Source organism: Lepisma saccharinum, chromosome 13, assembly GCF_977018435.1.
Source record: "Lepisma saccharinum chromosome 13, izLepSacc3.1, whole genome shotgun sequence".
Classification (NCBI taxonomy): domain Eukaryota; kingdom Metazoa; phylum Arthropoda; class Insecta; order Zygentoma; family Lepismatidae; genus Lepisma; species Lepisma saccharinum.
The window spans coordinates 81334681-81356092 of NC_139241.1; the positions used below are offsets into that span (position 1 = coordinate 81334681).

The 21412-nt window shown below is 38.1% G+C and overlaps 1 protein-coding gene across 2 annotated transcripts; it reads right to left on the minus strand.

Annotated features, from left to right (window-relative positions):
- Nucleotides 1-977: 977 nt before the first annotated feature.
- Nucleotides 978-11967, minus strand: LOC145997077 (E3 ubiquitin-protein ligase RNF181-like). Of its 2 annotated transcripts, none has more exons than XM_083133694.1 (4): nt 11877-11967; nt 9739-9965; nt 4401-4510; nt 978-1637 (listed from the first exon to the last, which is right to left on the minus strand). In XM_083133694.1, exons 2-4 carry the CDS (start codon nt 9947-9949, stop codon nt 1503-1505), a joined length of 456 nt encoding a protein of 151 aa, XP_082989820.1. In that variant the 5' UTR covers nt 9950-9965; nt 11877-11967; the 3' UTR covers nt 978-1502. The 2 variants fall into 2 exon arrangements, with proteins under 2 accessions (XP_082989820.1, XP_082989821.1); XM_083133695.1 differs by having other exon boundaries at nt 11867-11967.
- Nucleotides 11968-21412: the final 9445 nt, after the last annotated feature.

A 21412-nucleotide genomic window follows, 5' to 3' on the forward strand; every position in this document is an offset into this window, starting at 1 on the left:
TTCGATCTTCAGCCGAGAGATCGGGAGAAGCGTGGCGGGCGGCGCTGACGGAGATGCCGACATTTGCGGCCTGTAATGCCCGCTTATGTTTATGGACATATGCAGACATTTATATAAATATTGAAAAATGAGCACTAACCTGTGTTATAATTTATCATCTGTAATTTGTGGCGATGGGAATCGTTTGGAGGTTTCGAATGTGCAACACTGTATCAAGATTACGCTGCAGACGAAACCGTTAAAAGTGAATGGTTTTCGTGAGCTTCCTTGCAATCCGAAATCTCCGAGCTCGAGTTGTTTTGTTCCTTCGCGACTAGATGAAGACAGAGCTGTGAATATAGTGGCGAGCAGATGTAAACCAAGAGCGTGTTAATTTCGTACTGTGAGCAAGAGTGTTATTCTTGGTTACTTGCAGTTACTTGTTTGTGTTATTGCAGTGTGTATGTGTGTTGTGTCAGTTAGACGATTGGAATGCCAGCCGCAAGGTTCACGTTAGAACAAAGATTTATTATGTATGACACGTACATACAGACTCGTGTCGAGACGTGTGTAGGCAATTTCTACAGAAATTCCCAGGCGTTTCAACTCCACATAGAGATACGGTTAGACATCTTGTCCTTAAATTACGAGAAACTGGATCGTTAAATTTTAAAACACCTAAGCAAAAACGACGGATTCTAACCGAAGCAACACTCGATGATATTGGTGCAGCGTTAGAACGTTCTCCAAACAAACCTCTACGCCGTGTTTCACAAGAGGTGGGCGTGTCAAAATCATCGGCACATACAGCCACTAAGCTACTAAAATTAAAACTGTAATCTTATAACACAGGTTAGTGCTCGTTTTGCAATATTTATATAAATGTCTGCATATGTCCATAAAAATAAGCGGGCATTACAGGTCGCAAATGTCGGCATCTCCGTCAGCGCCGCCCGCCACGCTTCTCCCGATCTCTCGGCTGAAGATCGAAATGGACGCATGGTATATATATATCACTTATCACATATACTGTAATTTCTTCTTACATTGGAGTTCTTTCACCTCTTCAAGTTTTAAACAGGTTATTTCAAACAAAGTTTCTTTGTAAATCAAGGTAGTCTTAGTCCCATTCACTTCAAATTATTGGGACTCTAATGTATTTAGTTATGGAATACCAAACAAATTGTCGTTACGTGGTTGACTTTAGTTTTCTATGGCAGAAGTACAAAAGTAATATTTACATTTGACATGTAAAAAATAAGAAAAACTTAAAATTAACAATATGGAGAATACATAAATTGTCATGTTTGACATCCAATAAACCTCCTTACCTTTAAAATAAACCATTTCCTTAGTCAAAAAACACAGTTCAAGAAAAAACACTTCTATTCAGGTTCAACAAATCAAATTCTCATTTCACATATAATTCTGCTTCGAAAAATTTGTATGTCTTCGTGATATGTTCACAAATTGCAACAAAAACATGTACATGATTTCACCTCCATTTTACACTAACAGAAATCCTAGGAAAACATAGAATTATGTAGAATCTCGATTTCTGCTTCCCTAGCACTGCTTCGTGACTTCTCCTTCTTGTACATTTCATAGTCTTCATCGTCTGTTGGAAGTTCATGACGGCACAAAGGACAAGAATTTGTCTACGACAGAAACGACAAAATCAGTTACAATGACTCACTTTGAAGTTTCTATTAAATCCACTTTATGCACAGTTAGGCTAATCGGAACTGGATCTAGTTTAAAGTGGGATCCGAACCACTATGTGCCTCCACTGGGGTATCGAACCAGACGTTCTCTCAATATTATTCGAAAAACAAATGAAATTGCTCATGATGGGCATATTCTTAGCACAAATTTTTATCCTTAGGCTAAAACAATAGGCTCAAAAACATAAGGCATGTGGAAGTATTTCAAACAATTATTATTTTAGAAATCCTCAAAATAATTTGGGTATCAGTAGTCATTACGTAATGAACGCATAACAGACAAGGAATATCAGACACATACTACATTTCCTAGACAAATATATTTTAATTTCAAGACAAATGTCTCAAGTCTTAAAACCTGTTCACATATACCTTCAAGATTCCATTGGACTAGAAACAATGGGACCAGAAGTCCTTCAAAATGAATGGGAGTGTTGTGGAATATGTGATACAGAAAAATGAAACTTCTCCTCTGGTTATTTTAAACCATGTGTGTTCACAATAAAACGTGAACTGTTCTCACATGACAGATACATTTACATCTACTGCATACGATTGATACGGATGAGTTGCATGGTGTGAATTTTCAACAAGTGTGTGTTTCTCTTAACACCATTCCCAGATAACCAGATAATAATAATAACTTCAATTTCTAAAAGTATGTTAGTTATTAACAGTAATTATTATTATTATTGTTATTTTTATTACAGGTAGATTCAAATATGGTATAAAATCGAGATATAACAGCAGCACACAATAATTAACTAGTTAATATCTAGCATATATCTAGTTAGGACCACCTGCCAGGTGCGTATATTCTAGGCTACCTAGGCTATCGCCAAAGCCCAGATTAAATACAGAAAATAGTCGACTATCAAATGTGACTGATGCTTCACTCTCAAACAACGACCGCGAGAAAAAATGATAGCATAAACTGCGACTCCTGTGCACCGTACTCCCGCGAGAAGAGGTGGGGGAGAGTGGACCATGCTTCCTTATGGCCCGAGCTGAACGGGAAAAAAAGGCTGAGCGGGGATTTTTCGTCCAAGGTTTGTTTTCGTTGTGCTCGCTCTATACATGGGGATGGACTCCTTTCCTTTAAAACTACCACCAGACTTTAGCGGTTAAATTCTTCCCCGACCAGCGCCAGGAGGCAGTCGGTGACGTATTTGTAGTGGCTTCTTAGACAGGGAACTCTTCGTTTTACAATGGCGGTAAAACCTTACAGAGATGCCAAAGCACTAACCAGCATGGGATTTTCCCAGGTAAGGGAAATTTTGATACTAAACTACTATTACAGGAATGGGAAAAGAGTGGCTGGCATGTGATAAGGAATTTGTCCTCTAGGCCAAAACAACACTGTCCCACCGAACACATGCAAAACTCGCAGGCCGCTGACCTTCACCCAACCACGCTTTACGATGTTTTCAACCCCTCTGCTGCTTTGTTTATGACTGGCTGGGGTACACTGACTGGCCGGAAATGACAAAGGGCATTTTGCGAGTGGAGATCACGTTGAAGGAAGTTTAAGAAAATTAGGTTTGTTTCTGTGTGGATTTTCTTAAGTGTGTGAGTGAGTGAATTACGTATATATGTTTTGAATGATCTGTGCTGCGTCGTGTAGTGAACGAAAGTGAATGACATAATTAACGAACTGTTGCCGAAACAATTTACTCTGCTTTTGCATGAGGATAAACTTGAAATCGTGAAGATATGCAGGCCTCTGGCATCGCAAAGAAGAGAAGAATGGATTTGATTTGTTATTTTGCGTTGCTCTTCTGCCACTTTAGCTAATCGCGACTATGAGAATGAGTGACGATACGATGAAATTCATGAAGGGTCATTCACAAAGAATACCCATATCCATGCCTGGATTTGAGCCCGGGACCCCTGGCATCATAGTGTGCTGTGCTAATAACCATTTTACCACAGAGGTTGCCAAGAGAAGAATGGAGTTCCTGTCCAAATTAAATATTCAAGGTAAGAAGTTTATTATATACATATATTTTATTCTCGCACGTAGGCCTACATAAATATTTCACAATATTTCTATATTTTATAAATAACCATGAAATATTTGAAATGTTTTCCTTATTGCTTTTATATTAATGAAACCATGACATTTTTATAATTATTAGTAAATTGTAATGTACGTATTTTAATCGCAATGTCACATCACCTTAAAATCCAAGAAATTGAACGAAAAAGAGCCTCCCATTTGAACAGTATGATAAAAACAGATAGCCCAGGTTTTAAACCCAGAATACGCCACTGCCACCTGCATTTGTACAATAGCTGTTCTACAAAGGTCAATAATGTCAAAATATACAGAAAATGTAAGACAGAAGATTATTATTCATTCGTGATGAAAAATAAAGTTCCTGGTTATTATTTTTACGCATAAATTTTGGATACAATACAAAACTTATTTATCTAATCGAATCCTTGCTTCAGTGACATAAATACAGTTTACATTATGCAACAAACGACATACAAGTATTTTCCTTGTTTAATTTTAGAGCTGCAAAATCCATTTTCATTTTTATTAAAGGAATAAAGTTCAGTTAATTTTAGAATTTTGAAACTCTATAGGTGGTTCCGGAGACCCTGAAACCTGATCCCCCTCTAAAAACATCCGTGATGGCCATTTACGTAATTGAATCAAACCAAAGAAAGAAATGCACGAAAAAAACTTACCTTTTCTAACCAGGGCAAGATACAGGCATCATGGAACTGATGCTTGCAAGGCATCTCCTTTACCACTTCACCTACGGCATATTCCTTCAGACACACAGGACACTTTTCACCTGTGAAATAAAAGCCATTGTTAACACTAATGCAGTGCAAAAAAAAAATACACCATATGTACAAAGCAATGTTCATCTTTCAAGTTTGCACAACTACTGTTATACAGGGTGTTTACAACTACTGTTATACAGGGTGTTTACAACTACTGTTATACAGGGTGTTTACAACTACTGTTATACAGGGTGTTTACAACTAGTTATACAGGGTGTTTACAACTATTGTTATACAGGGTGTTTACCAAAATAAGAAATCAAAAATTCTTGACTTTTTTTCCTTTTTCTTAAAATTCTTAAATTGTCCCCTACTTAAGTACAGTTGGAAATTAAGAAAATAGATACTTTTATTCGATGAAAAATCCCTACAACAAGACCGGTTAAGATTAAACTGAAGCTTTACTTTAACAAGAGGTTTTAACTTGCTTTAATTATTAATGCTTTAGACTTCATCCTGGATGGGGAATGGCCACATTACTTGATTTATTATTTTTACAAATCTTATAGCATACAAGAATGCAATTCTTAAGAAATAAAGTGAACAAATATTAACCACAACTCAATACAATTTTAGATTCAAAAATATTCAATTTCATCAAACAGGTATATAACAATGTAAATTCACTATACTGTAAAAAATAGCAAAAATTATTGAGCACAAGCATAATTTCTTGAATTTTTCTTTATTTTCTTGACTGGTAGACACCCTGTTATATGTTATAAAATAATTTTGCATACGTGTTTTCGCATTGTGAATTGGATCCCCGATGCCATATTCTTAGATAATGAAGGCAGCAGCCTTTAAAATTAATCGAAAAAAAGAAGAAAAAAGATCCCATTCGCAATGTGAAAACTTTATTTATGCACTATTAAAACCACGTTTACCACATCCATCCTGAAAAAAGTTAATGTACAGTAAAACCTTGTTAATCCGGACTAATGGTGGGGATAAGCTGACTGGTTTAACAAAAGTCCGGATTAACTGAAATAACTTAAAAAAACAGTAGAAAGTGCATTAAAACTCTGTTTATAGCAAGAAAACACATTTATTATCGTGTATAGGCCTAAATACACTATACAGTACAGTACAAAGTCTGCGGGAAACAGAATTTCATCAGTGGTTGACTGCCTTTTCTTTGGGAAGTCGTCTTGTTAACCTCTAGCCACATTTAAAACCTTGCATTCTGCTTTTTCCTTTTTTTCTTTCCTTTTGCCTGTCTGGATTAAGCGAAGTTCTGCTTATCGAGGTTTTACTGTATTTGTATTTTTGTTACTTAGCATTGCTCTTCTGCACAAATATAAAATAAACAAATGAGACAGAAAGGGAAGTTTACAGAGGAACCAAACAGTTGTGACTTCAGAGTAAGATGGGAAAACCAACTGTCATTCAGATGACAAGATGGACGAGTGTACAAACTGAATAATATTATAAAATGACTACTCATGTAAGATTGTGCGTGTGTATACAGGGTCATTCAAAATTAATATTGGGATTTTTTCTGAGTGCGAGGAGGGGAAAGTCATCAAACACGTAAAATTTATAACCACGCTTACCGATGGTTTTATCAAAAGTTTTCTTTCATTACAGGCAGTGTCCAATAGCAGACAGATTTCGCAAGATGATTGGTCACAGCAGTGAGATGGTGTTGTGTAAATCTCTTAAACATGAGTTTCAGTGATGGGGCTTTTGAATTCAAACACGGATTCATGGGAAAAGTATTGCAGATGAACTGCAAAATCACTGGTAAATAACAAAGTTACAAGCAGTATCTGAAAGTAACTAGTTACAACAAAGGTTAAAAGTTAAAAGTAAGTTTTTAGTTTTTAGGAATTCTAACTGTAACTATCTGATTTAAAAGTAAGTAGCTGTAACTAAAAGAGGTTATTATTATCATGTTTTTTTTTTTTTTTGCATTAGAAGTAACATTATCCACAGTTACTTATGACTCTTAAATTGCTTCCAACTATGTGTCTTCTCTGTATGCTAAAGTGAAAGGATTTTTGTTGCACCACCTAGGCGAAGGAAGCTACAGTGGAACCACTGGCGAAAGAACCAGTGCAGAACCGCTTCCTTATCAATGATTATTTCTTGTCAACTTAGGAATATTTTAACGCAAAACTCTGGAAGATTTGATGTGGTATAGTTTAAGATTAAAGTTGAATATTAAAATTTATAAATACTCTGAACTGCTGTAAACGGTTATAATTTTTCAAGTACTAGTATCAGTTCACTCATTTGTTAGGGCATCTGACTACCATGCGAGAGACTCAGGTTTGATCTGTCAGGGTAGAACCGGGATTTTTTTCCACCTATTCAAGCAGCCACGGTGCCCACCCAGCATCGTATAAAGTGGGTACCTGGAGGAAACTTGGGGGGGGTGTAAAGGTGGCCAGGGGTGTGGTGTTGATCACATCACCCCTATCTTCGGTCGTAATCAATAAAGTGTGGGGCCCTAAGTCCACACCCCCCATATGCCTTTCATGGCATGGTACAAAGCACAGAGAGCACTTTACCTTTTTTTTTTACCTAGTATCGGTTCATCCTCAGTTGAAAACATTTTTTTATTTCACGTCACTTCACTGGCACTTTTGGCTTATCCCGAAGATGAGGATGAGTAATGATATGATGAACACTGCGTTCTTTACTTATTAAGAAATTTATTTTAATTTCCGTGATTTTCAAATTATGAAAAATAAATTATTTATGGCAAAGAGAGAAGGTAATTGACCTTTGAATATTCGATAAGAATTTACAATACCGGAAGTATCTCCGATTGCTTTCAAATTCGGCATACTCACTAATTTTGGCCTCGTAATCACGAATCTGCAGTTAAAAATTGGTGGTCACGTCTAGAAATTGCAAAATAACCTTGTCAATTACCGGTACGATTCTCCATACCTTAACGTGGAAACCTTGTTTTCTGATATGAAGACATCTTCCTTTCCGCACAACAGTCTTGCTACCTTGAGTTCTGACGTCACACAAGGAATGCCTACGAGGTTAGGTTCCATTAGCTTAAATACCTAGTCTGGCCATAAATACTGTTACAAACTTTCGGCTTGGACTGTACATCCGGTAGTCAGGCTCATGAACCAAGCTTGTGCTGAAGTTCACTCCTGACCATTATGTGTTCAGCTGTGAAAGAGCAAGCATGGATCTTCTTGTGCTTAGCATGGAGTGAGGCGAATATGAAAACAGAGTAGCCGTAATTGCTCTGCATATGGTTGGGAAGTCACTCACTGAGATTTTCCAGCTCCTAAAAATCCAGAAGATCAGCAAAAGGTTTGTGTATCAGACAATCCAGAGATTCACTGATACTGGTAGCATGAAAGATCGCCCAAGAGTTGGTCGACTTCACACCGTATGAACAGCTGCGGCTGTTAAAGCAGTGGTGGCTCGCATCCGCCGAAATTCCATCCGGAAGCAAGTGATAATGGCACAGGAGCTGAACATTTCACAACAATCAATGTTCAGGGTGCTTAATGAAGACCTTGGAATTGGAGCTTACCGGTGGAGTACTGGAAATTTCCTGACGACACAAGTGAAGAAGCAGAGGGAACTGAAATCGAGATGGCTCCTGCGGCGGTTCGTTGCCAATGGGCATTGCAGGATTCTCTTCACTGATAAGAAATTGTTCGCCACTGAATAAAGTTTTAACCCCCAAAATGAAAGGGTGTATGCTTCAAACTATCGAGAAGTTGTGAGAGAGTTCCCAAAAATCAGAGATGCCACCAGCCCTCCTCAGTCATGGTTTGGTGGGGAGTGAGCAATAAGGGTTCCACCAGCCTCATTTTTGAGAAAAGGGCTTAAAAGCCATGCAAAAGTTTATGTGGAAAGTGTCCTGGACCCTCTCGTGACCCTGTTGAACCAAACAATGTTTCACAATGAATCCTGGATGTTCAAGAAATATTCTGCTCCAGCTCACTTTTGATTGGCCATCTGATAGCCACGTTCTCAGTACCTTGCACTACAAACTGTGCCCAGAGCTAGAGCGGGACTGTCTGCAAGAAGAGGCACCCTATAACTGAAAGTTAAAAGTGCTCCTTGATAGCAGCAGGAGCGGACTCTCCCATCAAGACCATACGTGCTGCAATAGATGCCTGGCCAGGGGAACTTCGAGCCTGTGTGAGGGCGAAAAGTGTACATTTTGAAAACTGATTAGTGCTATTTACGTGTAATATATGTAAGTGAGCCGGACCCCATGGCCGAGTGGTTAGCACATCGTGCTGTGACGCTAGGGGTCCCGGGTTCGAACCCCGGTCGTGCATGGTTGTTTGTAAATGTCCATTTCGTCCTCATCCCATGGAAGGCAATGGCAAACCACCATGGGTTCACCTTGCCCAGCGACCTTCCGGTCAAAAGACCTGCCTTCAGGCAGACAACTCATCATCATCATATGTAAGTGAAACATACTAAAAGAACGTTTAAAAATCTGAAACCATATTCAATTTATTCACAAAATTTCCTGTAACAGTATTTATGACCAGACTAGGTACAATGAAAAATTATTGTTTACGCTAAGAGAATTAAGCCTACCCTAAAATTAAAAAGCTTTCTCGCGTGACGTCTTTGCTCAAGTGTTGTGCAATAAGTGAGACCCGTTGCATGGAGCGTTGATTTGCATGTGAGAAAATGGCATCTTGCGTAAAGGTGGAAAACATGTTTGCACCACAAACCTTTCATGGTAAGGTTAGGTTAGGCAAGCATAGTGAAAATACAGGATCATTATAAACATAGTTTCGAAATGCTAATCATTGCAAAAAATAGTTGTTTTCTTCATAAATCAAGGGTGTTTACTCTGTTCGTGGACCCACTTATTTTGCAATTTCTAGATGTGGCCACCAAATATTAACTGCAGATTCGTGATTACGAGGCCAAAATTACTGAGTACGCTGAATTTGAAAGCAATTGAAGATACTTCCGGTATTGTAAATTCGCTCCGAATATTCTTGTGGAGTTGAATCGAAAATCTAATATTAAAGGAGGAATTAATTTATTTTGGTGTCATGGATGAGAGACAATAGAAAACAAAACTAAACTGAAAAGTTAAAATAAACCATCAACATGTGTAATACTTGAATTTTTATCCAAATAAAAATTTTAAATTGTTGACTCATAAAAAATACAATAAAGTTACAGCATTGCATTTTTAAAAATTGATATTCAGGACTATTTTGACATGGAATGCCCCATGTCAATCCTGGTTTTAGGAGAAGAAAGTGTCAAGGATTACCTTCTTTCTTGATGGTCTCCTCCTTTAAATTCTGAACTGCTTCCTTGGATGCAGGTGGTGGAGGTCTTTCACCATCCTGGAACATCCTCATAAATTCCAGCTCTTGCCACATTCCAAAGTCCCTCAGGAGCCTTGCAATATGAATGAAATGGTTTGGCGTTTGTCCTTGGGCCAATGGTTGCCAACCCATTTCTTCAAAATAGTCAGCCATTGTTGATTAGATTAACCTAGACGTACATTAAAAAAAAAAAGAATTGATATTGTTATGTGCTGCAAAAAAAAAGGTAGCCTACATATTTTTATATAACACACAACACATGCAGAAACATATGTTCAGTTGTATTCATAAATATTATTTTGGAAATTGTCCATTCTAAGGAATGCAAGGGTGGAAGTCAATTGAAAGAGTTAAAATTACTGGTAAATGTTTACTATACACAAACAGATTTCTTCATTTTTACAGAAGAAACTACTTACAGAAATTAGTTTCTCTAGCATTGTTGAACATCTGGAAGGTGTTTTCTGTCACGATTCTCCGACGTGCAAATAGCCTTTGGCACGTACACCTTCGTAGATCATGGCACGTCATGCTTGTGTTTTGTCAATGTTCATTGGCTATGCAGTGTTCCCAACCTTCTGTGTTTCCAACCAAAAATACAAACATATTTAAAATCCATTAAACCATTCACAATAGCCTCAAGAAACATTACATAAGGTTAGGTTAGGTTTAGTTAGGATAGACAAACATATTTAAAATTCGTTTAACTATGTTTGCCTAACCTTACGTAATGTGTCTTGCGGGTATCGTCAATGGTTCAACGCATTTTAACGATGTTTGTATTTTTTCAGTTAAGAAGGTTTGAAACACTGAAAATCAACAAAACACAAGCACGACAATCTACGAAGGTGTACGAGCCATATTGTGTCTTAGCGAAGCAAAAAAACGAGAAGAAAGAAGTACTCGTAATGTGAAATATTGATATTACTTTGATAAAAAAAACGTGAATACACCTTAAAGAACATTCCGCGAAGCAGATATGTAAGTACGAATGTTAAAAATGACGAAACAAAGAAGTTACACTTGTTTGTGGATAGTAAATTTTTACCAAATTACAGACTTACCTGGTCAAAAACAGACCAAATACTGACTAATATCTGACCGATTTTATTACAACCTAGCAATAAATTAGTATTTTCAATTATAATCATATTTGATTGAAATATATTATATACCTAACCTCCATACCCAAAAGTAGAGAAGGCTTCTGCGACGGCGTAGTGGTGACGTCGTCGCCTTGTAATCAAAGGGTCCCAGGTTTGATACCTGGTAGAGGCACATAGTGGTTCGGATATTCGGATCCCACTTTAAACTGTATGTTCAGTCCCGATTAGCCTTACTGTGGATAAAGTGGACTTAAAGCACAAAATCAATCAAAAACCAACAGTAGAGAAAGTTTGGGCCAAAGTTCCTTTTGTTTTATTGCGATTTCATCATGCTACGAATGCAATTTTTATATGGTTCGATTTCGATGTGCGTCTCTTAACACATACTGCGGAGTTTTAGCGATTACTTAAGGTTTTGTTCAATATATGCTTTCGTGGTTAGGTTAGGCAGGTTAGGTTTGGTTCCCTTAGCATTAAAATAAAGTCCCTAAATGCATTCTACTAAGGTTCCGATTTACTTCTACATTCATTTCAACGCTACTACGATATTTACTTTCACTTGTTGATGGAGAATATCTTGACCATGAGAAGTGCGTAAGGTAAGTTTAATTTTTTTTTTCAACGGTAAATAAATTCTCAATTCTTTCCCCGACACACACACACACACACACCAAACTATTCGTTGCTTACAACCAAAGCAAGATTGGGGTAGAATGTAGTGTTTACAAGTGTCATGAATATTTATTTTACCAGCTTTTAGAGGGGGTCGCTTCAGAATGCGACGACGTAATAAATCTTTTCTTTGAAACACTTTAAAATTTTGCTACAGACGAAACCTAGATGTGAAATGCTTATTTGCCATTTAAAGATAAATACCTACAGAAGTATAACACTATAATAGAATTAATAAGAATAGTACTTCACACATAACATATTTTTTGTAAAACTTGGTCTGAAAACTTACGCAATATTACCTAATTGTATCTGCCAGCAAAGTTTTTACAAGGAAATTTCTAGATTTTGACAACTCACGACACGAAATTTATCGTCGTCAGTTGTTTTACTTCCCAGTGCAAAACTCTCGATTCATTAATGAGCAATTCTGCATTACAAGTACGTCGCAAGAACATACATTGCATTAAAAGGAGAAATTTGATTAGTTTAAATAAAAATGCACCCATGATATGTGGCTAACATTAAGTCCTATCAAGCTTGAAAGTTCATTCCCCAGAATTTGATGACTTTGATTAGTGGCGTGCTCAAAGGAGATGGCTTTGTGGGTGGGTCATAATCCCCCTTTGGACACAGTATAACAGGTTAACTCACACCAGCTCCCCCTTGGGCACACCACTGTTGGCAAGTGCTTGGCAGCTTGGTAATCCTTACAAGAGGAGCCAGGTATCAAAATGTCCTTGCTTTCCTCATATTAAAATGTACGTGAGAAACAGTTATTGTGCAGAGGCATAATTTTGCAAAAGGGCCTCCCCGATGGCGCAGTGGTAGCGTCGTCACCTTGTAATCAAGGGGTCCCGGGTTCGATACCCGCTGGAGGCACATAGTGGTTCGGATCCCACTTTAAACTGTAGGTCCAGTCCCAATTAGCCTTACTGTGCATAAAGTGGACTTCAAACAACAAATCAATCAATCAATCAATAATTTTGCAAAAATGATAAGCAAGGGATGAAGACTTTTTTAGTCAATCTACTAGTTTCAGTAACTAACTAAATAACTCTCTAGCCTTCTTAAACCCGAAGGTTCATGGCTCCAGCAACACAGGCCTTCCATCTGTACCTATCTTGAGCAAGATCTATATAAAGTCCGCGCGTTCATTATATCCCAAGCGGTTAACAAAGGGAGCGGTACTCTTTGTTAAAAGAAACACCCAAGCTGGCGGTTTTCTCTTGAAGTAGAAGCAAACAAACTGGAGTAGGAAAGCGATGTTGCCAAATTGACGGAGAGATAAAGAGGAAAAGCAGAAGGAAATGGCAAATTAAAAAGAAAAAGAAAGAGAAACAAAAGTAAAGAATATGGAAAGAGAAAAGAAATAAAGATAAAGATTAAAAAGGAAGTGTTTAAGGGTATTATCCAAGGGGTTGGGGAAGAAATATCCAACTATTACATATTAGGCCTTAAAATGCTTCCGCCCAAAGAATGGACTTGGAAATTCTATTTTTGTCTTTTCTGTCGAAAGTTAGGGAGGGTCACGTGAACCGCTGAACCAATCGGCTTTGACCAGTTGCCGTGGTGAAGGGGAATTCTCGTGGTATTCTGCGTTGCCAAGTGTATGCCTGACAGGAAAAGTTCGGGGTTATTGTGCGGTTTGTTCGTGCTTTTTTTTTTCGTATCTGTTATTTTTATACAGAAAGATTATGAGCCTAACGCGAATACACCGGCGAAATCGGAAGAAAAAAAAGTTGTCGGCCGTGGTATTCCTCTGCGTGGCCAGACTCGTGAATTAGTATGTGCAGTGCGAGATTATTTTGAAAATGAAAGAGATAATAATGGCCCTTTGATTCCGTTTAAATAGTGATTGGGAGAACAGCAGTGGCTCTGGGAATTATTAGAACGTCCGTGATATCGGGAAGGAAAAGTCCCGCTTAACCCAGATATGCCTGAAAAAAAAAAAAAAAATTCTTGTTTTTTGTGTTTAATGCATTAAGAAAAATCAGATTAACGTAAAAATAGTGTTTATTTTGAAATATCTAGTTTCAACAATGCTCTAGAGGGTGTCCTTTTAAAAGGACAGTAGGCATTAAGGGGTACATTATGTTAGTGTAACGAAGTAATGCACATTTTTCTTCAGCGAAAGAAATGTTATTTAACATGAAACAAATACATAAGAACATATTCTAATTGTTTGTGTGGTAGCTTACATCCACGCAGACTCAGTTCGGTAAGAAAAGGAATTGTGGTAAAAAGATTATCAAAGAAAATATGATAAGGGTGAGACCCAATAGATTGTAAAACATCAGTGTACATGAGCACCACGGATGGGTCAAGACGAAGTGGCCTACTTTGTATTCATCAGGTAGTTTCGTTTTTGCACCCTGATATGGCTCCATCCAAACAACATACCCATTACAAGTAACACTAACCCACAGCTTGTAGCCGTACCTGATTGGTTTGCCGTGAATAAATTGATTGCATCATTGGCGACCATAATATGGCACCATTGCCTCATCAGCACAGTGATATTCGAAGTGTGGTGCCATTTCCCGACATTTCTTATTCAATATGTTGAAAAGAGGTCCCACTTTTGCAAAATGATCACTTGTGTCTAAATGCTCATTATCGCAACAAGGCAGATTTGACATAATAAATTCGAATCTGTCTCTAGACATAGCATTCACAACTGCGCCATTGCTTGTATCTTTACATTGTTCCCAATAAAGATACCTTCTAGGAACCTAGTTGTATCCACTCAACAAAATAATTCCTAAAAACCACTTCATTTCATCTTCACTGACATCTCCTGATTTGTTCTTTCTCGCTGCATATCTGTTAGTTTGTTCCAACAACAATTCAATAGCATCATCAAAGAAATGCAAAAAAGTGGTGACTCTTTATTGAATACTTCCTGAATTGTTGGCCAGTCACTAAATGACACCTTCAGTTTTCCTTTAGTCCACTTATATTATTTTCACTACATGACACTGACGGAGAATCTTGATTGTTGTTTCGGGAAACAGTTTCATCCAAATTGCTAATTATCTCATCGTTGTTGAAAGCAAAGAGTTCTGCTTCAGCATTCAACTTAGATCCTGGTAGGTTATTGGGTGAAACTGAATCATCTTCTCCAGAATCTACATCGGTGACATCTCCTGTGTCATTGGTTGGTGGCATTATTACAATATCCAACTCATGTTGTAAACTATCACCATCATCATCATCATCTTCCTCCTCAAGGATGGAAAGCATTTTTAAGTGTAAGACCTCTGTAATACAAAATTTACGTAATATAAATAAATGTATATAAATGAATATATATATATATATAAATGTATATATATATTATATATATATATTAATGATGATGATGATGATGATGAGTTGTCTGCCTGAAGGCAGGTGTTTTGACCAGAAGGTCGCTGGGCAAGATGAACCCATGGTGGTTTGCCATTGGCTACCATGTAATGAGGATTAAATGGACGTTTACAAACAACCATGCAGGAGCGGGATTTGAACCCGGGACCCCTAGCGTCGCAGCGCGATGTACTAACCACTCGGTCATGGGGTCCGGCATATATATTATTGTATTAAATAATAATAATTATAATAATAATTAATTAATATATTAAATATATATTAATATATAAATGTATAAAAAATGAATGAAGGTAAACACAAAGAACCCTCAAGTGCCTACTGTCCTTCTAAAAGGACACCTAACTTTACATAATTTTTGCATCTCTGTATATTAAAATTTTGAACATTATTTGGTTTTAGGCAAACACATATGAACCTAGCAAACGTGTACTGCTCATAAAGTAACTGAAACATTTATAAAAGATAACAAAACTTACCTTTCCGTTCTGCAGTGTGAAGAAAATTATATGGCTTCACAGACTCATAAACACAAATAAGGAAAAATAACATAACAATAGCCGGAAATTGTATGCATTTTGTTACGCTTTGTTCTAAGAACAATGCAGTGCTGCAAAATTGACAAAACTAGAGTCGTTTTCACGTTCAGAAGAGACAACGGCGCTTATGGAGAAACCGCACAGTGTTGCCAATACAGCGCTAGCTCATGTCGCCGGGAAATGATGACCTTCCTTCACAATGAAGGTGTTACATATTTTGTATATATAACTTTACATAATTTTTGCATCTCTGTATATTAAAATTTTGAACATTATTTGGTTTTAGGCAAACACATATGAACCTAGCAAACGTGTACTGCTCATAAAGTAACTGAAACATTTATAAAAGATAACAAAACTTACCTTTCCGTTCTGCAGTGTGAAGAAAATTATATGGCTTCACAGACTCATAAACACAAATAAGGAAAAATAACATAACAATAGCCGGAAATTGTATGCATTTTGTTACGCTTTGTTCTAAGAACAATGCAGTGCTGCAAAATTGACAAAACTAGAGTCGTTTTCACGTTCAGAAGAGACAACGGCGCTTATGGAGAAACCGCACAGTGTTGCCAATACAGCGCTAGCTCATGTCGCCGGGAAATGATGACCTTCCTTCACAATGAAGGTGTTACATATTTTGTATATATAATGATAATTATATGTAATTATTAATATTAATATTATACTGTGAACGTTACAGTTACCCTTTTTACTATGATCCATTGCGATCACTACACACGCGAGTGTAATGCACGAATATGACACTTCAGAAATCACTTAAAAAAGTAAAAATCACTGAGAGCTCACACAACTGAAAACACTTTTTCGGGAGAGGGAAAAAGTCTAAACAGACCAAAGCAGATCTCTCACTCAAGTAAGGGGAACCTGGCACATGGGTTAGATTAAGTTGCAACCCAAACAAACAAATGAGTTATGGCCCACGTGAACTGATAAGACGTGAATGACTCAAGCAAGGCATCTCATATTTCTATCTTGAACCCCCATATTTTGTCACGTGTTGGAAAGCCTTTCAAGGGTTAATATGGTGTCTATGAATTTATGTGTACGTTGGAAACTGAAAGGTGATCTTCATTTCAGTATTAATGTCGACAGTAATGTAAAGGAAAACAACGTGTATTTGCGACAGCACTAATGTTGATTACAACAACAGCATTGGAAATAATTGTCAATTATTAAATTTAAGTAATTTCAATTCTATTATAACAAACAGCATGAAGTTCATATTTTTACTGAATTGAAATAAAATAACTCGAGAACTTGGTGGTGATTAGCCGGAATGCTGCGGTGAGTCAGCTCAAGATGGCCAGACAACGTCTCCTTACTTCGCGCGCGGTTCGGGTTAAAAAGAAACTCCAAATGCATGGAAGTAATCTTTCTGTGAACCTTTGAGTGGTTATAAAAAATAATTTCATTATTTTCTCCACAACTTTGTCGCTGGAAGTTTTTACTTGGAATTACAGAACAAAAAATGGCCAGCGACGACATTTTCTACTGCACGAATATAAAAAATCTCCACATACTTTATTTGAATATTTTTTAATGCAAATATGCTTTAAAGTATTGATAAATTCTGAGTACCACCGTCACCTATGACAATTAAAAAACAGTGTCAATTTTTTTCATAATGAAAGCTTCAATTTTACGGCATGTTTCAACGTTAGGAATGAAAACAATGTAAAAATTGTGTTTTCACAGAAAATTTGCGTTTTTAATTTATCTAAAATTATGTAAGCAAGTTACCGTCTTTTTGTGTTCACCATCGTATTCTCTACAAAATTTCCTGCAAAACTGCAGGTACCGATTTTACTTAAGCTAAATTTGTAAATCCAGAAATTTGACAACAGCGCGCTCATATTTCCCATAAGAAAAGCATTGCCCATAAGAGCCCATTGTGTCTTCTGAACGTGAAAACGACTCTAGCCTCGCGCAGGGTTTAGGACCCCTCCAGAGGGATTTACAAACTTGAAACTACAGGACAAATTTGTTGGCTGTTATTCGCTGCCCGTCATGGGCTGAGGTTGCGCGCTCTCTCTCTGCAAACAACACTCGCGAGTCGCGAGCTCGCGAGTCGACTCTTTCCTTCGTTCAAAGAGTCGCTAAAGTGTGCCACGACTCTTTGAACGAAGGAAAGAGTCGACTCGCGAGCATGCTCCTTCCCCTCTCATCGTACACGGCACGTTTCAGCCAGCTTTACTCAACTAGGGGTAGGGAAAAGGAACAGAGAGGACCCCCCCCCTCCCTCTCCTCTCCAGTCCCCATTTGCTGTCCGCAGAATCGACTTGCTTTCTTTAAAAAAATCCGGCAGCCAGGCGAGTATGCACTTGCGCATGCGCCTTCCTCGCAAAATTCGTGGAAAGGAGAGGGAATAATGGAATAATAGTTGCTTGGCGGGCGGAGGAGTCGTGGCACACATACGACTCTTTGAACGTGTCGTTCAATTCTGGTGAACGAGTCGTTCACCGCTCACAAGAGAGAGTCGCAGTGGCGAAGCGTCCTATGAGGCCCGGAGGCCGTGCCTACCTTAATATATTTGTCTATAACGGATTATTTTATTACTTATAAATTTCATTAAACGACGCTTAATAAAAGAAAACTGAAATTCTTGGTCTTCCAATAATTACCGCAAGTTTGCAACCCTGCCTGGAACCGCATCTGAGCATTCAGCGAGGCCCATCCGAGAGTGCCTCAGCTGGACCATGCAGCTGGTCCCATAACAACCTATGTGATTCGTGCGGGAAAGCATAATTTCAGGGGTGCGTTCGCCTGTAATGTAACCTGAGAGGCCAGCCTCTTTTCTCTCTCTCACCCCCTCTCCCTGACTTCCGAAGAGTGCCGATCGTGTACGAGCGCTTGACGAAGCAGGCAGTGGACGTACAGAGCTTGTTGAAGCAGTGTTTCCATGGAAGATTCAGAGCTGTGCCGGGAGCGGAGCACACACAGCTGCTAACATGTAGCGAAAATGTGTTGCTAAGCAATGCTAACACCTCTAAGCCTGGCCTCCTAACCTATCAAAGTAGGCATTATTAGAATTCTAACTGCAAATAATGCATGCAAGTTGGTTACCAGTGTTAAGTTTGGTGCTTTCAGCTCTTTTGAGGAATCGCTTTTCGCGAAGTGTTGCCTGCTGGATGTGCCCCACACCAATCTCGATTCAGAGAGGGAAAGTATTTTATTTCTTTGAGGAAAGGGATATTGAGACGAAATTTCCTTTCATGCTTAGTGACATAACTGAAAACGCGCTACTTTTAAAATGGGGCAAAGTACGTACAATGCAAACGTATAGAGAAAATCCATGTTACTGAAATTTTCTGGTCGGTGTGTTACACAGTCCGTGTTCTCATTTAGCATTTCATCATTTTCTAAATCATATTATATATTTTTTTAAAAAAGTCACGTGTTGAGGAAGAATTACATGCATAAAAAAGTTAAAAAGAAATAATTGATTGATAGATTTAGTTTATTTTACTTGGCTTTCTGCCATTTTTGGCTAATTGGGAAGATGAGAATGACGATAATATGATGACATTGACGAAGGGACACTCAAGAAGAACACCTATGCCCAGGTGGGGATTCGAACCTGAGGCCCTTGTCGTAGCACGCTGTTATAACCAATCCGCCGCGGAGGTCAGCATTAAAAAGAAATAAACGCTAAGTGACGATCAAGTGAACCAACCATTTCTGTAATGCGAGAAACATTTACAATACTGTTATTGAAGTAGCAAATAATTTTTACGAGCAGCTTTAATCTAACAAATGTAAGATGGCTAGGGCCTGACAGAACGGCTTTTTCATTGGGTGACGCGTGGTCAGAACATCGAGTATCATTGTCACTTTTTTCTGACCTTCGAGACAGAAGCGCCTTTATTCTCAGATATCTAATCGAGACTAGATTAAAGTAGAATCTGAACCAATGCCTCCAGGAGGAATCGAACCTTCTACTTCTTGATTATAAGGCGAGAGCGTTAATCACTACATTATCCTTTGCAATCACTATCCCGACTTAAGTAGACGAGATTCAGGCAATATGTTATCTTTTATTTTCTAGGGGCTATATTTTAACATACTACTGTTAAAAAAAATCACATCTTCCCCTCCCCCCCAAACCCTGCTCCGTCCTGTGCCTACCCTTACAGAGACAGCACGCTTCGCCACTGGAGAGTCGTTACTTTTGAACGACTCGTTCACGAACGACCCATCACTACTGTAATGTCTCATGAAACAAATTGAATCTGCCATAGGGCTGGAGCATATTATTTGGTTTGCCAAGGTTGAATTATTCTATCTTTATCTTAAGTTGTGTAACAATTTGTGTTAAATTCTCAAATTGAGTTTACAAACCCACTAAAAATACTATTTATATGCTTATTTACATATTTTAATTTACTACATTTAACCGATCAATGTGCTAGCTTTAAGTTTTTTCGAAAATCGAACAATCAAAAAATATGGACAATGTAACATGGTATTTCATTCAAATAGACATCAACTATTACACATTCATCCAAACTATTTTCTGGGGATTATGATGAACGATTTTAGGGATGGTTTTGAGTGATGGGCACCCCTGTTTAGGGAGTAGGGGCAGATCAAGTATAGTGTTCTGTAAAGCTAAGAAAAAGCTACTTTCGGTAGACACGCTGTGGTAATTAAATACTTTGTGGGAATTGCAATATGGTTTCAGGGCGCGAATGATGTTTTTTTTTGGGGGGGGACCCATGACATGATTTTTGGGGGGAATGCACCATTGGCTTTCGGGGGGATGGGCACCTCTGTTCTCCATGAAGGAAATAATATCCTGCAGTTTTGTCTTCATACTTAGGATTTGCACTAGCAGCTGTGAGTGATAACTTGCATTATGCGAAGTCTAAGGAAAAAACTAAAAACACAACACTATAACAAAGCAACAAAACAGCACCATAACACAACACAAGTATAAAAAAAAATCAACCCCGCACGTGGTTATGGTGCAAAAATAATGAGAGGCGCCTTGCAACTACAAGAAATGTAAAGAAAATGTGGCAACAACGTTTGCGTGCATGCGCTTATCGGGGGCAGTTTGGCTATTGTTGCCAGTGTTAAGTTTCATGAAAGGGTTGCCGATGGAATATAATAAATGCGCGGACTTTACTCTTTTCCATCCCTACCAATTTCCTTTAGGTCCATCTTAACATTGTCCCTCTACTCTTCGTCTTGGCGTTCCTACAGGTCTCTTACCAACAAGAATCCTGTAAACTCCTCTTTCCTCTCCCATTCGTGCCCCATGGCCTGCCCACCTAAGTCTTCTTGATTTAGCCTAATCATTCTAATAATATCTGGACATAAATACAAATTATGTAGTTCTAGATTATGTAACCTTCTCCACTCAGCTGTCTCCTCATCCCTTTTAGGTCCAAATATTTTCCTAAGGATTTTATTTTCAAATACTCTCAACTTATGTTCCTCTTTCAATGTAAGGGACCAAGTTTCACAACCAATAATAGTTTCAGTACAATGTAAAATTTCACCTCCACTCACCGAAATCCTGCTTCTTAAGCAGGCTACTAAGCATACTTGCTTAGTGAAAAGTATGTTCCCGAGCATCAAGAGGGGACACGTTTTGGACATTATTAAAAATAGAATGAGACAAGAAATTATAGGAGAATGGGATAGTGAAAGGGTAGTGAAGGCACTGGAAACCATTTGGAATAACGGTTACAGTATAATGGGAGATAAAATAATGTTAATGAGTGAAGGACTAAATATAGGTTCCAGTCTAAGCCCAGCATTGGCTGAATTGGTTATGAATGAATGGGAAAAGAAAGTGATAGAAACAGGAGGTGACAAAATAATTCTGTTTTGCAGATATGTGGACGATTGTTTTGGCATATGGAAGGGAACGAAGAGGCAGCTTGGCATTTTTGCCA